The sequence below is a fragment of the Pseudochaenichthys georgianus genome, chromosome 23, assembly GCF_902827115.2.
Source record: "Pseudochaenichthys georgianus chromosome 23, fPseGeo1.2, whole genome shotgun sequence".
NCBI lineage: Eukaryota > Metazoa > Chordata > Actinopteri > Perciformes > Channichthyidae > Pseudochaenichthys > Pseudochaenichthys georgianus.
Window position 1 is genome coordinate 5,810,345 of NC_047525.1, and position 16,506 is coordinate 5,826,850.

The 16,506-nt window shown below is 43.2% G+C and overlaps 1 protein-coding gene across 1 annotated transcript; it reads right to left on the reverse strand.

The window, feature by feature from the left end:
• Positions 1-391: 391 nt before the first annotated feature.
• mapk11 (mitogen-activated protein kinase 11) lies at positions 392-9,598 on the reverse strand. Its single transcript, XM_034112380.2, has 11 exons — positions 9,425-9,598; positions 9,271-9,329; positions 8,961-9,072; positions 8,128-8,157; positions 7,827-7,874; positions 7,635-7,749; positions 7,465-7,536; positions 4,598-4,677; positions 4,305-4,383; positions 3,982-4,155; positions 392-2,782 (listed from the first exon to the last, which is right to left on the reverse strand). Exons 1-11 carry the CDS (start codon positions 9,596-9,598, stop codon positions 2,709-2,711), a joined length of 1,017 nt encoding a protein of 338 aa, XP_033968271.1. The 3' UTR covers positions 392-2,708.
• Between the last annotated feature and the right edge of the window lie 6,908 nt (positions 9,599-16,506).

The window sequence follows — 16,506 nt, forward strand, 5'->3', positions numbered from 1 at the left end:
GGATGAGGCTATTTAGCAGAGAGGGAAGGCTTGTGTGTGGACAACTCCGCTTCAGTGTATCATGTACATCTCACCCGGAGACCATGTGAAGCAACGTGCTGCTACACAGCCTTCACTTTTCAAGGACGTCTTGTGCAGGTTTTCGTCACCTGACTGACCCCTAAGGCCTATTACAATGTTTTCATCCCATATAGGTGCTGATGGGATTTAGGTCAAGGCTCTGTGAAGGGCAGTCTGGATGTTCCTCTGATCCAGACTGGAATAACTGTCTCTTTACCAAACTTGATTGAGACACAGGAAAGGGCCTTCTCCAAACGGTTGCCAAACAGGTGAACACTTTATATTCACACAAAAAGACTGAATGTTTCACTAAATAAGACAAGAAACATAACAGAGCTGATGTGTTTATTCGATTGATGCTAAAACTTGCCGAGCGTAACCCGTAGATGATGAATAAGAAAATCATCGGAATAATTTGAAAGTGATTGTTGACATTCCGTTCAGTGATTAGAAAGTCATGGCTAATGTTAAATCACATTCCACCATGTTTAAAAAAACACTTGTAACATACATACTGTATACGTATAACATTCGATTTGCAGTTTGCTTTTCAGTTCCACCACAGATACAACATCCACATAAAGCACATTTAAACATTCAGAGCTCTGACACGCTTCGACTGACACAGACAGTTTAGATTCATTTGGACTGTAAATTCAACATTTCGCCTCCACTGTTAATGGAAGACCTGCCGAAAAGGCTACATTGGGAGGAGGAGGTTTCCTGTACTGTGTTCTTTATTCATTTTTGATCAATTTATGGTTTAGCTCTAATAATGTTTTTTGAGGCAGAAATGATCTCATTGGTTTGGTGAGATTTGAGTGGGAAAAGCCACAGTACATGAATGTAATTGAATTTAACCTAGCCTAGCCTAGCTAGCTAAGATTGATCTCCTTCTCTTCTCATTTTATATCAGTAGCCAAAGAGTTTAGGTGCCAACCATGTGTATACTACATACTTTAGGTATGATAGTATGACAACCTAGCTTATCTTACTTATAAAAACACATCTGCAGCAGTCAGATATAAACTGGATGTATGTGTATGCTCATTTATTAGCATTTTATCTCCAGATGGGTCATCTGTCGATAAACCCTCCAATTTACTAACATGGGGCCAAACCACCACATGGATGTCTTGTTTATTTCAAATGCATCTTATATGTGATACTATATCTATTAAGGTTGAGGGTTATGCCTTTAAAGTGATCAGATATTTGTCCGATGAACCCCAGTTGCATTCAATTCGGCTGGACAACCTGTGGTTTGCTGCCTCTGCACACTGTGGTTTAATACAAGCACATTATTACTACCTCAGCAAAAAGTGTGTAGACCTGCAACTCCAGTCTGATGCAAGATGGCTGACCCAATGTCCGTGAGGAAGTCATGTTTTGTAATAATCTGTATTGAGTTTATGCTGCTTATATAGGTTCCCTGTAACTTTCTTGAACTGCTTCTCAAATATCCCAAATCAAAGTAAAGAACATTTCCAGTGCTTTAATACTGTGAACGCTTATGAATGTGTACACACTGTATTCGTTTCATCATAGCGCCCAATGACATGAAGAAGAACATGAGAAAATATGAAAGATCACTAATGAGCTCCATGGTTGCCACGAGCAATCAAACAATTATTTTGATGAAGCTGGGTAATTATTATCCGGCACCAAAGGCCCATAATCTAAACAATTGTAAACAATAACCGGGCTGTAAAACTCACTGCAGAGAACCATGGAAACCTGACGGAGCGCTGCCACAGCCGACAGGTGATCAGAAGCCAGACATCAGGGACAAGAGTATATGTGAAGCGACAGCACAGTAAACACAGTCATTCTGCTCCAGTGTTGGCAGATTCCCTTGCTAACTAGTAGCACAGCTGGTGTTTACTACTTTGTAAGCAGGAGAGGATGACTCTGAGGAAGTACAGTCTTTTTTGTCTGCGTTTGTGTTATAAGTTGGTCACATGTTTTGATAATGCCTCTCTCCGGCCCTCAGGCTGCTTCTATAACAGTGTGGCAGATGCAATAAGCAGCTTTAATGGTTATACAATACAATAGCAGTAATATTCTGTAATAATCAAAATGCACAGAAATCATGCAGTAGTATGCAGGTTAAATGTTAAGTTGCTCTGTGACATGACGTGGCAGTGCTGCAAGCCTTTAAACATGAATCCCATATATGAGAGAACTGACTGCGTATGGCATTTGTCATGAGGAGGGACCAGACGGCACTATGCAGTTGCTTTGGAAATCCTAGTGTGCGTGTTTTCCTTCCTTCAATACTTTTCTATCAGCCTGTAAACCCAGTTCAGTTCCTAAAGTTGCTCCCTTGTATGAATCCTCACGCCCTTTGCGATCCCTGACAGCCATGTTGAATGGTTCCTCATTTTACATTCAATGAGCGAAAAAACAAGAGGAAGCTCCTTCTATTGGATTCTAAAATGCTCCCTGTAATTACAATGTGTGCATCTGTTCCCGTGGACACCGTCCTGCCCTGCTGCTCAAATAAACTCATGAAAGGCAATCGAACAGAGTCACGCTGAGCAGAGAGAATGTAGACCTTTCTTCGGCTGGCTTGCCACAGTTCTTCCCCCAGTCATGTGGTATATGGTCCTTCTTCATGAAAAGGTTGAGGCAGGGCACAAAAACGCTTACTGCTCCGCCTGAAGGCTATCAGTCTTGGTGCCGGATGCACTGACGCTGTTCACTTCTTCAAATACTAACTCTGTGAACATGAGATAAACAGGGGGGAAAGAAAATATGTTAGTGCTGATTCAAACAATCCAGTATCACTACCGATTGGATCAAATATGAAAGTCAGCTGAATTAGTATTGATACTGCAAGGAGAAGTATTGTGTGAAGATAAATTAAAGATGGCGTTTAATTGAAGATATATTTATGATCCGCGTCATGTATTCAGTTGCGTGTGGAGCAGTGGATTAGTGCATTGGTGTTCTGATCAGGGGAGCACAGGTTCAAACCCCACTGCAGTCAGCATGTCGTTGTGCCACTGGGCAAGACACTTCACCCCAAATTGCGAATAAAGTATTATTTTCAATTTAACACATTTTTTGTTCTACTTATCGTTTCAACTACGTCTCCCAAAATGCATTGCGGGTAACACATCCAATCACCGAGCTTCAAAGATTCCTGAGGATCATGGGCAGTGTAATGTCCAAAACTATTTGTCTCTCGTCGAAAGGGAAAAACACAAAAGCATTGTACACAATTGTACACCGGAAATACTGTTTTCACTCCGAGAGATGGCGATAACTTTACATGGACAATCTAAAACCTCTTTAGTAACATTCGTAGTATATAAACATTTCCCTGGCGAGACCGGAACAGATCTTCGTATTCTCCACACAAAGTTGTGTTATAGTGAACCAAAGGTTGTGATAGAGGCTTGCTTGTCAACATCTGGGTCTTTCTCCACTGGTTGGCCATGTCAACAGTCCCGTATGACTGTGACGTTTTGAGGGGGTGAAATCGTGTCGTCCTTACGTCTCCCTGTGTGGACCAATGTGACATTTTCACGTCTTGCCGTGGGTTGGATTCAAATGTGGTTGAGGCTCATTAACAACCAATTCACTTGAATAAAAGTTACATTTTCACAACGCAAGGTTCTATGGTGGAACCTTCTAGTTGGTGCTATTATAATTGTGCTTGATTAGCTTAGTGTAACATCTATCAAATAAACATCACATCAGCTCAGGGTCATTCCACAACGCATATAACCCCTACTGAGAAATAATCACATTCTTAATGTCATCACTAAAATCTCTTAATATCTTTGGTGGTGTCGTCGGTGTTCCACCATTTTTAAAGATCTTCTGTTTTTGTTTGAAAGGGGGAAAGGGGAAATAAGTGTATTATTGTGCTATCCACTGTTTAAGTCTTTGTTTTTCATGTGAAAGCTTTACCTTTCCATTCTTCTAGAGTTCGGTCTTTACTCTCCAGCGTTTGGTCGTACGGGGGGGCATCTGGCTCGTCGTCAGGATCATGGTACTGTGAGAAGTAAGGGTGGGACAGAGCCTCACTGGCCGAGATCCTCCCATCACAGTCCAGAACCAGCATACGCTTCAGAAGATCCACAGCTAACAGAGAGGGGGGGGGGGGCAGTTTAAAACAAGTTTAAACTGAATTACTCATTGGCACTTTGGGAGAGCAACTTGATCTTCTGCACCCTCTGGAAGACATTCAATCAAATTTAAATTAGTAATCCAATCTGCTGTGCATCACCCACCAAGTGGATTGGCCCCTCTAAATATCTTTTCCAGGTCCTGCTGGGGCATGAAGGGCAGAGACTGGATGTACTTCTGTGCCTGCAAATGGAAATCAGCATTCATCTCATGTCATGTGACAATGTAGAGGGTTTGGTAGTGATCAATCATTCCAACACTCACACGTATTGACCACTCACTCAACAGCCCTGTCTCTGGAATGACTGGATGTCAATAATAACAGTTGACTGTGTCAATAGAAGCAACATTACGGTGTGTGTGGAAACAATCACTCCATTCATGTTCTCTCTCTCACATGTTCAGAGCAGATCTTTTTTAACAGGTCGGGGGTCGGGGTCCCCACCACCTCCATGATTCTCTTCAGCTGGTCGATATCTTAGTGCAGGAGGAGTTAAGGACTGTTAGGACTTGACTCAGCATATTATCTTGTCACATTGGATACAGACAAACTAAGACATATATTCTACTTGCTCAGCACCACTGAAAGTTATTTTCTAGTCATCGTCCCACAACACAAAGATCAGTAAATCAAATGAGCTTTAGCTTCTCGTAGACACAGAATACAAGAACCTAGACAATTCAGTCTTTCACTCCTATTCATGCTACACCTCACCCTCACAAAGGTTTTGTCATGCATCCACAGGGTGCATTAAAGATGTATGGAAGGTTGATACTAAGGCCCCGTCCACACGGAGACGGAAACAAAAACGAACCTTAGTCGATATCAAAAAAGTCTTCCGTCCACACGGAATCGGCACCAGAAACATGTCCGTCCACACGAGAACGCTCGACCCGCTGGAGACGCTGTAGTACATATGCCGGGCCTGTTAGTGGCGCTGTACTTCCGCCACAAAACCTACACCAAAAGCAGCGAAGAAGACCCCCCGAGCATGGTTGCCATGGTTGCCCTTCTGTTTATTATCCGCGGTGGATTTAGCAACATGTAGTTCATGTAGTTCTCCATGTCCACTTGTTGCTGATGGTTGTGGTAGAAGAGCTGTAGATCTTGCACTATCATTTGTAGCATGGTCAGTAGCGTCTGGAGCACGAAAGCAACACTGTGATCCGCCATTGTTGTTGTTGGCGAAACACATCAGCAATGACGCGGGTGACGTGGGGGTGAGCAGCAGAGGTGGGGAGAGGCGGGGCTATGGCGTCATCGTTATCAGGAAATTATCGTACACAAGGAGCCGTTTGGCCCCCCAGAGCGTTTCGTCCACAGATCTACCCACCCTGGGAGCCATTATCGTTATCCGCGTTTCCGTGTCGGCCTCGTGTGGACGAACCGTCTATAGCAGGGGTCTCCAAGCTTTCTTCATCTGAGAAGTGGCCAAGAGCTACTTGCATCACATCGCTTACATTTATTCACATAGCACTCATCAGTTGAATTAAGCTACTTTTGTACACGTGTGAAATTGCATTTCTCACTTCTTATTATGGCCCACATAGTAAATACATCACCTTAATCACCACCTTGCAAGCATCTTATGGCACAGGTGTAAAATAAGTGCGTTCACTCTTTTTCACAGTTAGTGAGATGACTGGCATGGAGTCCACCATAGAGGTGTATGCTGGAGTGTACACACTTAGGTTCACTCTAATGGAGTCATTTACATGTTCATCAGTCGGTCTTGTTCTGTATGTAGATGTCATGACATTCATGTCAGATAAAGCTGCTTCACAAAGGTCTGTATAGCCAAATAAAGCAGACATGTTCAGTGCTGCTTGGTGATGTTCTTAAAGTTTTCTGGGTCTACAAGGCTCCAGAAATGCTGTGAGTTTTGCCGAGACTCAAGCTGAACATGATTTTGGAGATTTATAACCTCCACCTCCATCTCCACAGGATTGACACTGAACAGTTCAGCCATCTTCTTCTTCGTCTTGACATTAAATTATAAACCATAATTGTATAGGTCTAGCCTCCCTATATATGTGTGTGAAATTGTTCCATCCTGAAAAACAAAAAGCTAATGCTTCTGCAGTCTAGCTGCAGCTTCTAGCCACGGTCTTCTGTAAAAAGAAAAAGGACACTGAATATCCTGCATGTGGCATCACAAACATGACTTAAGTCTGAACACAGCAGACAACTGGAGTATTTACAACAGCATATAAGAATAAAAATACTGCATTTGGGTGCTCACTTACATTCTCTGTGTTACTGTTAGATACATCCCATGAATGTATGAGATTGAGTTAGCTTCATCATATCTCAATCAGAGATCAACATATGTTTAAGTGAATAATAAAGTTTCTATCAGGTTACGATCAGCCTGTCACTCATTATTTTCAGGGAGGGGGCGGGGTTTGGAGGAACAGAGAGGAAACAGTGATCGCAGAAGTTTTCCTCCTGCCTTCACAAACTTGACACACGTATTTATCCTTTGAAAATAGCAAGAGGACATTCATACTCTGCAATCCAAGACTTGATGAAATCCACAAAAAACCTGACATGGTGCTAATCTTCTTATTACAGACACATGCATTTCCTAACATTTGGTCTACCTATGTTGTAAATGTATTATCTCTTCGATCTACACACGGCATCTATTGCACGTCTGTCCGTCCTGGGAGAGGGATCCCTCCTCTGTTGCTCTCCCTGAGGTTTCTCCCATTTTTCCCTTTAAACTGGGTTTTCTCCGGAAGTTTTTCCTTGTACGATGTGAGGGTCTAAGGATAGAGGGTCTAAGGACAGAGGGTCTAAGGACAGAGGGTCTAAGGATAGAGGGTGTCGTTTTTTCTCATACTGATATTCTGAACAATCTGTGCTGTTGTATTTGCTGTAAAGTGTCTCTACTGTAGGCTATTTTTATTATATGTACAGCACTTTGGCTCGACCAAAAATCGTTTATAAATGTGTTTATATAAATAAAACTTGATTTGATTTGATTTGAACGCGAGTATTTTTTAAAACATAAATCCATGTGTGTCTGAGCCGCAGCAACACGGACTGATTCAGGTGCATTAATTGTCGTCGGATTTTTCTACACAGTCTGTGAACCGCGAGCGGTGAGCTACTGCAAAGCTGCCGAGGTGTTGGAAACCCCTGGTCTATACGATAGAGAACTGTAGCGGATACAACCAGTTTCGTCTCCGTGTGGACGGGGCCTAAGAGGGGGGGAACCTGCATATTGCAGAAGACTCTTGCCACGCTGATAAGGATACAATCAGTGCCAGGAAAGAGGACTTTTCCCTTCAGTAGCTCACCCATTATGCATCCCACTGACCAAATATCAACTGTAACAGAAACACCAGAGGTTTAATCATTAAGCATATATTCAATCAGTTCTGAATTTAAGTATTTAAAAAGAGTTCTAAATGTTTATCTTTCATACCATTCTGATTGTAGTGCATCCAGTTGAGCATGATCTCCGGCGCTCGATACCAGCGAGTCGCCACATACCCTGTCATCTCATCGTCTGTCTGTCTGGCCAATCCAAAGTCCAGGATCTGTAGGACAGGAAGACAGTCTTTAATAGAGTCAGAATGTTGCAGTGAAGGATCAGTAGGTTCACTCTCAGGCTTACCCTCAGCTCACAGTCCTCATTTACTGCCACATTACTCGGCTTTAAGTCCTGGAGAGATAGTAAAGCAGAGAAGATATAAGAGGACCTTCCTATTCATATAATAGACTTGGAGAACAATAAACAACATTATAGCAGTGTTTTAAAAACAGTATTGGTTAAACATAACAAATCGTCTATGAAGTTTCTTGAGGGCTATTACAGTGGAAAGTTTAAGGGGGTTAACTATCATTTGAAACCAAGCAAATGTCATAATAATGTGGGTGTGGTCTATCAAACTAAGAAGCAAAGAGAAGGGACTTACTCTGTGGATCAACCCCGCTGAATGGATGTACTGTTGGAGAGGCAGGGGGTGGGCAGGAGGATGGGGGAGGAGAGAGAAGACATAAAGGGAGAAAGCGGTCAGCAGGGAGGGTCACCATATTAGCCCCTGTCCAAAGGGAAACTGCTTTTGTCTGCGCCATGGAAACCGTGAAGGCCGAACAGCCCATTCAGCGTGAGAATGCGAGCAAAGAATACCAGAAGGACGAACTCAATATAAACATAGAGAGGACTTAGAAACGTAGAGTGTCGTTTCCAAATACTACTTACAGCCTGCATTCACTTTAAGCATCTTATACCACTTTGAATTATGATTGGAAAAAAACCTAAACAAGAGTACAGAGTTCTACAGTTAGCAGAAATAAATGAATAAATAGTTCAAATATGTCGGATAATGGGCTCAAATATTTAGCTAAAAGTAACGATATATGCTTGACTTCGACAGCCAGAAGTAATAAGTAAACAATTCAAAATAGTTAGCTAAAGGTTACTGGTTTAAATGACAAAAATCTGCCTATCCTAATTGAAAGTATGAAAGACAAATTACAATAGCATCCTAAAGAGTGACAGTTCAACTTTATGAAAAATATATTGTAACCATGATACTCTTTTATATCATTAATAGAGGAATTAAAATGTTCTTTAAAATCAATTCAAATGAACACATGTGGGATGTGACGGGTGGAGTCACTGAGGGGGCTGTGGGGGTCCATCAGATTGAAATGGTTGGGAGTCTCTGGTGTACCATCTGAATACTAACTTCTTATAGTATGTATATGTGTATGGCATATAGCAGGTCTGTGAGCGGTAAATTACCTTGAGGCCGCGCAGAAGCTGGTAGATCAAGAACTGCACGTGTTCGTCTGACAGCCTCTGAAATTTCACGATGTTGTTGAGGTCTGCACCCATCAGGTTAGTCACCAGGTAGCTGGGAAAGGGGAGAGTGTATGAGTGAGAGGGAGTAGTGCTGTTGCCATGGCAACCGTAAAACACCTCAAGCCTATAATCCCCAAGGATGGCCCCCTCCAACATCTCCAACATCTCCTCCCCCTTTTACCAGCAGAACCATTGTGTTTGTGGAACAGCTGTATTGCACGTAGTAAACATGAAGGGACGAGAGATTTACAGTTCATTGAAGTCCTCTAGCGTTGCAGCAGGCGTGAAGACGTCCAGCAGCCCGATTACCTGCAGAGACGGAGACAAACAGAGCAGATCGATACTAGACAGACATGCAGAGAGCCGTCTGTCTGTCTCGGGGGATTTTTATGCGCGGCACTAACATTCTCGTGTTTCATGTGCTTGAGCAGCCTGAGTTCCCGGTACGAGCGGCGGCTGTGGATCAGAGACTGGAAAGGCCTCGATAGTTTCTTCACTGCAACCTTCTGCCGCAGGACCACATCATACGCCGAACTGGAGAGAGTAAACAGAGAGAAATACATTGAAAAAAGTATCATTATAATTAAGAAGATACTCTCATGTACAGTAAACATGATGCTCCAACCAAAAGACATGAAGACTGGAAACAGCTATCCAGCTGAGCAAAGGTTATCCAGTACACCCACCACCACGTTTAGCTTACTTGCTATCTTGCTTGTCTGTGGAAAACATTATATTGGGGTTTTATGGCAGGTAATATGCTGGAAATGTTCTTGGTGTTTACTTCCTCTGATTTCGTTACGCTAGGCTAGCTGTTTGTACATGTTTCCTCTAATTATCCAAGCTAATCTAAGTCCTAGCAAGGAACATCATTTATGCTTCACACTTTTTCTTTTAAATGCAAAAAAATAGAAATACGGTGTTATTGTGAGCTTTGGCTGTGTGGGTAGATGCATTTTTTTTATTTTGGATAAAGGCAAGGCAAGGCAAGGCAGGGCAGGGCAGGGCAGGGCAGGGCAAGGCAGGGCAGGGCAAGGCAGGGCAGGGCAAGGCAAGGCAAGGCAAGGCAAGGCCATTTTATTTCGGTGCGTTTTTAGTCGGGATTTAAAAATAGGAAGTGTTTCGGCGGACGTGCACGATTTAGGCAGATTGTTCCAAATTGTTGGGGCATAATAACTCAAAGCTACGGATAAAGCCAAACTGTTTTAACATTTCCAGAATGCATCAACCCTGATACCAGCTGATGGTGATGTGTATATGACTGGGGGAAAGAGCAAGACTGAGAGAGCACGAGATGGTGAAAGAGGATGTGGTTGAACAAGAGAGGCGCAGATGTCAGATATTGTAAAAGTATTATTTCATGTTCTTCTTTTGAAATGTTAATGTAATTCCACATATCGCACGCTGAGCCCTGCTGCCTCTGATGCCGCTGCCTTTGTGCCTCCGATATCTCTTCAGTCCTGGCAGCTCCTCAACACTCAGCAGTTATAAGACAGCCAACACGAGCAGAGCACACAAACAGGAAGGAACATGGGCGAGACATGTGACATAATGTGCAGCACTGCAGAGATGGAGCAAGAAGCAAGAAGTGGAACACAGAAAGGAACAAAGTGGACATTCCAAGTGGAGTAAGAGGTGACATCAAAAAGAGGATGTATACTTGATTCGTACTGCACTAGTTTACTTTTTAATCTGCACGACCAGCCTGTTCTTTAGCATATTTCAATTGTAAATCTTTAACATTGTCTGTGGCGTGTGGCGCAGTGGTTCCTTTCAAGAACTCCTGAGGTTGTACGAGTCGAGAGACCACACCCACATTATTATGTTTTAAATACATCTGGTATTTTCCATATTTCAACAATACTGTGTTTATTTTAACTGTTCGCCACACGTGTTCTCATATCCATCCTGCCTTGCTGCACGTCAGTCAGATATATTTAATTTGTAATAGGTGAGACTCTTTGTATTTGATGTATCCATGGTTGTGGCAGTGCGACATTTCAATGTATTTTTCACCAAAAAACCTGCAATATTGAGTAGTGAGAAGAGTGGAAGAGCCACTGAATGGTGCGTGCCCCTTCAACCGTATGACACTCACAGTGAATATCAATGTATCATTTCATGTTGACCAATGCTTACATGCATGGGTACACTGCACCCTATGTGCATCCATGCGTCGTGTGATCACCTGCTGCCAGTCCGGAAGCCTCTGCCAGGCGTGAGCAATACCTCCTCAATCTGTGACACACACCTCACACACTGCACTATCTCCCACACTGCCTCACACACCTCACACACTGACCTGCCTCACACACCTCACACACTGACCTGCCTCACACACCTCACACACTGCACTGCCTCACACACCGACCTGCCTCACACACCTCACACACCGACCTGCCTCACACACTGCACTGCATCACACACCTCACACACTTCACTGCCCCACACACCTCACACACTGACCTGCCTCACACACTGCACTGCATCACACACCTCACACACTTCACTGCCCCACACACCTCACACACTGACCTGCCTCACACACTGCACTGCATCACACACTGCACACCTCACACACCTCACACACCTCACACACCTCACACACCTCACACACCTCACACACCTCACACACCTCACACACACCTCACACACCTCACACACCTCACACACCTCACACACCTCACACACACCTCACACACCTCACACACCTCACACACCTCACACACTGACCTGCCTCACACACCTCACACACTTCACTGCCCCACACACCTCACACACTGACCTGCCTCACACACCTCACACACTTCACTGCCCCACACACCTCACACACTACACTGCCTCACACACTCATTTCATTTCATTTCAAACCTTTATTTATACAGATAAATCCCATTGAGATCATTGATCTCTTTTTCAAGGGAGACCTGCTCAAGTAGTTCCACATGAAACATAACAACATAAACAGAACAACAAAAGGACATCATACAGCATCATTTACATAGTTATCCACATAAACAGGTACCAATAGCTTCCGATTGACTAGCATCCAACCGAGCTTTAAAAACATTTAGTGGCACCAGATTGTTCAGTTTCCATTTAATTTGCAGACTATTCCAAGACAGAGGAGCTGCGCATCTAAAAGCTGTCTTCCCTAAGACAGTCCTAGCAGTTGGCACATTTAATAAAACCACTGCATTCGATCTCAGGCAGTAGCCACTTACAATTCTCCATGAGATCAGGGAGCAGATGTAAGATGGAAGTTTCCCTAACATGGCTTTGTATATAAAAATGTACCAGTGACTGAGCCTCCGTGCAGTTAGTGAAAGCAAACCAGCCCTTGCATACAGGGTACAGTGATGGGTTAATGCTTTACAGTTTGTCACACATCTCAGAGCGCTGTGATACGCAGCATCTAACTTGACCAGGCAATGGGCAGGTGCATTCATATAGACCAGATCCCCAGAGTCCAGCACAGGTCAAAAGGTCACTGCCTCACACACTGACCTGCCTCACACACCTCACACACTGCACTGCCTCACACACTGACCTGCCTCACACACTGCTTCACACCTCACTTCCATGCATGGGTCTGCCTGCACTCTGTCAGCACACAGAGTCCAGCCAATGCATTGATTTCCTTCCCCTTCTATTGTCTCAGAATATATGTTTCATATCTGAGCTCTTAATGCACCGTCACTCTCCTGAAGGTAGAGGGGGAAGGAGCAGCTAATATCCACTGTTGGAAGTACATTCTTTACTCACTCACTCACACACACACACACACACACACACGCACACACACACACACACACACACACACACACACACACACACACACACACACACACACACACACACACACACACACACACACACACACACACACACACACACACACACACACACACACACACACACACACACACACACACACACAGTAAAACTGTTTCATGTTAATCTCCTGATCTTATTGGTTGAAATCCGTTAGGAGTACATTTATGTTGTGCACGTATTTAAAGGGGGGGGGGGGGGTATTGATTGTTGCAAATAGATCATGTTCAACATATTAGCTTCCATGGCGTTTGTTTCTTGCATCCAACACACCAATCCTGTCTCATCTCATCCTCGCAGCCGTATAAGAGTCAAGAGTAAGATGAGAAGATGTATGCTAAATATAACGCTAGCATAACGTTAGCTTAGCATGAACACCAAACACAGGAGAACAGGTAGCATTGCGCTGTCCAACATCAACTATATCTTGTTTTTTAATTCATCCAAACATTATGTTTAAAAAGGACACTGTGTAGTTTCCTTATGTGTCCAATCGTTGCTAACCGGATGGCTGCAGATGTCTCATGCTGAGCTGACATGACAGTGATGTCCTCATACGACCCTTAGCAAAGAAGCACATAGGGCTGACACCTTCTGCTCGTTGATTGGTTGGTCAATATCTCGTTTAACACCATCTCGTTTTCTGCTTATCATATTTCCAATCGACAAACACTGCACTGACAAAAGCTTTTGACCGGAGAAAATGAAGCAGACATGTTTTGTTTTATTCATAGTCATTGAAATGAGAGGCTTCATGCCAGAGCTCTGTTTTAAAGAACATATGTTGCATATGATGACATGAGATGAATGCAGCCTTGATTAGCTTTGTGCATATTCTCACAGTCTTGGTCCAAAATGTGTCCATTTGTTGTCCCAAGAAGCAGAGGCAGAACAAGGGATGTGTAATGGGATTAGGCAGGACACTGGAAGACAGTGAGTGTGGAATATAATAGGGAGATAACAGTCCTCCAATAATGTTGTCTCATTATTATTAGATTTGATTTGATCGATATACTTTATCATCCCAAGTGGGGGATTTGTATCTGTTTTTTATTCAGAGGTAATGCATGTTATATCATGAAATGTGCACTGTACAATCGTGTTCTCTTTTGGAACATGTCTTGTTGTCCCCATATGATGATGTATAACATCTCTAGCTATAACGGATTAGAAGAGCTTGTCGGATCCTTGACCTCAGTCCTGCAATCTCAAGAAGGTTCAAGAGATAATTGATGAGAGCTGTTTTACTGTGCATCTCAAGGTGCCGGCTGTGGGACTATCCTCACCCCCTATCCCGACACACACACACACACACACACACACACACACACACACACACACACACACACACACACACACACACACACACACACACACACACACACACACACACACACACACACACACACACACACACACACACACACACACACACACACACCAATATATGTCTTATTCTAAACCCCCACCCCCCAGCCGGCTCCCTCCCAAGTCGTGCCAGGAGAAAGTCCCCGACAATGGCTGAACATCGACATCAACAATGCAGGTTCATGTTGGGTGGTGCAGGAATGTCCTTTGTGTGTGTGTGTGTGTGTGTGTGTGTGTGTGTGTGTGTGTGTGTGTGTGTGTGTGTGTGTGTGTGTGTGTGTGTGTGTGTAACAAGAGTTACTTCTATATTGAGGGGTCTTTTTAAAAGATTGTCGATTAGCTCAAAAATAAATAAATAAAAAAATTTTGATTTGAAAAACACTAACAGTAATATACAATACATCAGAGCAGCATTTGGTGAAATCAAGAGTGTGTGAAAGCTCTAGTTACCATGGCAGCAAACTAGTTACAGTTAGATAAGTATGCATAAATAAAACATGTATAAGATATTGGTTAAAAAAGTTAAAACATACAAATAAGATGGCAAAGGGTAATGCATAACACAAAAAAACACTACTGTAGGTTGTCCTCTCGCCCAGGTGAAAATAGAACATGTGTTTAAGAACTATATGGGATATATTAATCTTTTTCTTCTTATAGTGGTATAGAATTAATATCAAGATTCAACATATGTCTCTGTTATTGTGGCATCCTTCAGTCATGCCGGACTTCTACAATGTCATTTGCATAAAACCCAAGTATTTAATTTGTGACAACCTTTGAAAACACACGTGAAACCATTTTCTATACGAAACACCCACACTTTTGTAATGCCACTTATTCTAACCCAACCACTGCTACCGTATTCCTAAAGGTAACCGAGTAGTGGTGTTGCCAAACAGGACCGACACTGCTGGGGTTACACGTGTCATTCTGCTGGATGTTCACATGTCATGCTACATGCTTAGGACCATGTGTGTTCCCCTGCTTACAAAGACAGGTATAGCATGGGATCAAAGCTGGCCAGTTCCCTTCTCTGTGGGCATATGGTCTCCTGAGGGTGTATATGAAACAGCTGGACGACATCATCCAGCTCTCTACATTTTACTGTTGTGCAAATGTGAGCTTTAAACTGCAGTATTGGCAAGATGTTTACGCACAAAACACTCCTGTAAAGACGAGCCGCAACAGAACAGCACGATATTAACACCTGACAGTCCGAACGCGTAAAACCTTCTATTTAAGAACGTTGGCGATGACAATGAGAGATGCAGCTTAACAGGCAAGCTATTGAGAGTGTCTGTGATCCAACACAACACAGTGCACACGTCCTAAGTAAAGATGATGGTGGTGGAGTGATGATACCCTAAAACAACAGAAGCCAATCTCCTACATGTCTGAAACACAAGAGACGGTATTCAGCGCAGAGGCGTTGTACACGAGGCAGAGGGGCCAAACTCCCTGGAAGGACTCCCTGGAAGAAGAGATCTTGTATCTCAATGGGACATTCCTGGATAAATAAAGGATAAATAAAAATAAAATAAAAAAAACCAAAACCGATATCTCCAAACTTAACAGCCATCTCAAAACAGCGTGAGTGAGTGCTCACAGACGTCTTCTGTCACTCTCACCCTTTAGTTCAAAAGCATCACGTGATTTTGAGATTTGGGAAGATACAGTGAGGTGCGATGATTTAAATTTGTCGTATTTATGACTTATTTTATGACTGTGCAGGTAGAATTAATCTATAACCAGTTTTCACAAAGGGCCCACAACGCAAAGACCTAAATTCCACAAAGGTTTTTATAAATTGTTAGGTTGTATCCGGCCCCGCTGCCAGGACACATCTATTATCTGGAAGATCTTCGGACCACTTAAGATACTTCTCACTTCTCACTAAAACGCTTTAACATCTGATCTGTGTGCTCATCGTGTGATACTGCCAGACATTAGTCCCACATTTCCCGAGGTAAGCATCAGCTTGCTATACCAGCCAAATGTATAGGGACTACTGGAGATGGTTATCACCTTGACACATCGCCATGGCAACGTGATCCATCAGCTAATACAACATTGTTTAAAAATTAAAAACAATCGCAGGTTGAAAGACGGGAAATGTCTTAATGTCATAGAGAGGGAGGTGTGTGTGCAGGTGTGTGATGTGGTAAATAATGTGGCATGCATCTTCAGGGCCCCAATACATCCTCTGCAGAGCACATCTACAAACTAAGTGTGTGTGTGTGTGTGTGTGTGTGTGTGTGTGTGTGTGTGTGTGTGTGTGTGG

Coding starts and splice junctions, on each gene's coding strand:
- mapk11 (XM_034112380.2), bottom strand. CDS start 9,598: ATGATACTTTTTTCAATGTATTTCTCTCTGTTTACTCTCTCCAGTTCG. Junction 8,158..8,960: donor AGCTTCTGCGCGGCCTCAAG/GTAATTTACCGC, acceptor CCTCTCCAACAG/TACATCCATTCAGCGGGGTT. Junction 2,783..3,981: donor AACTCTAGAAGAATGGAAAG/GTAAAGCTTTCA, acceptor TCATGTTCACAG/AGTTAGTATTTGAAGAAGTG.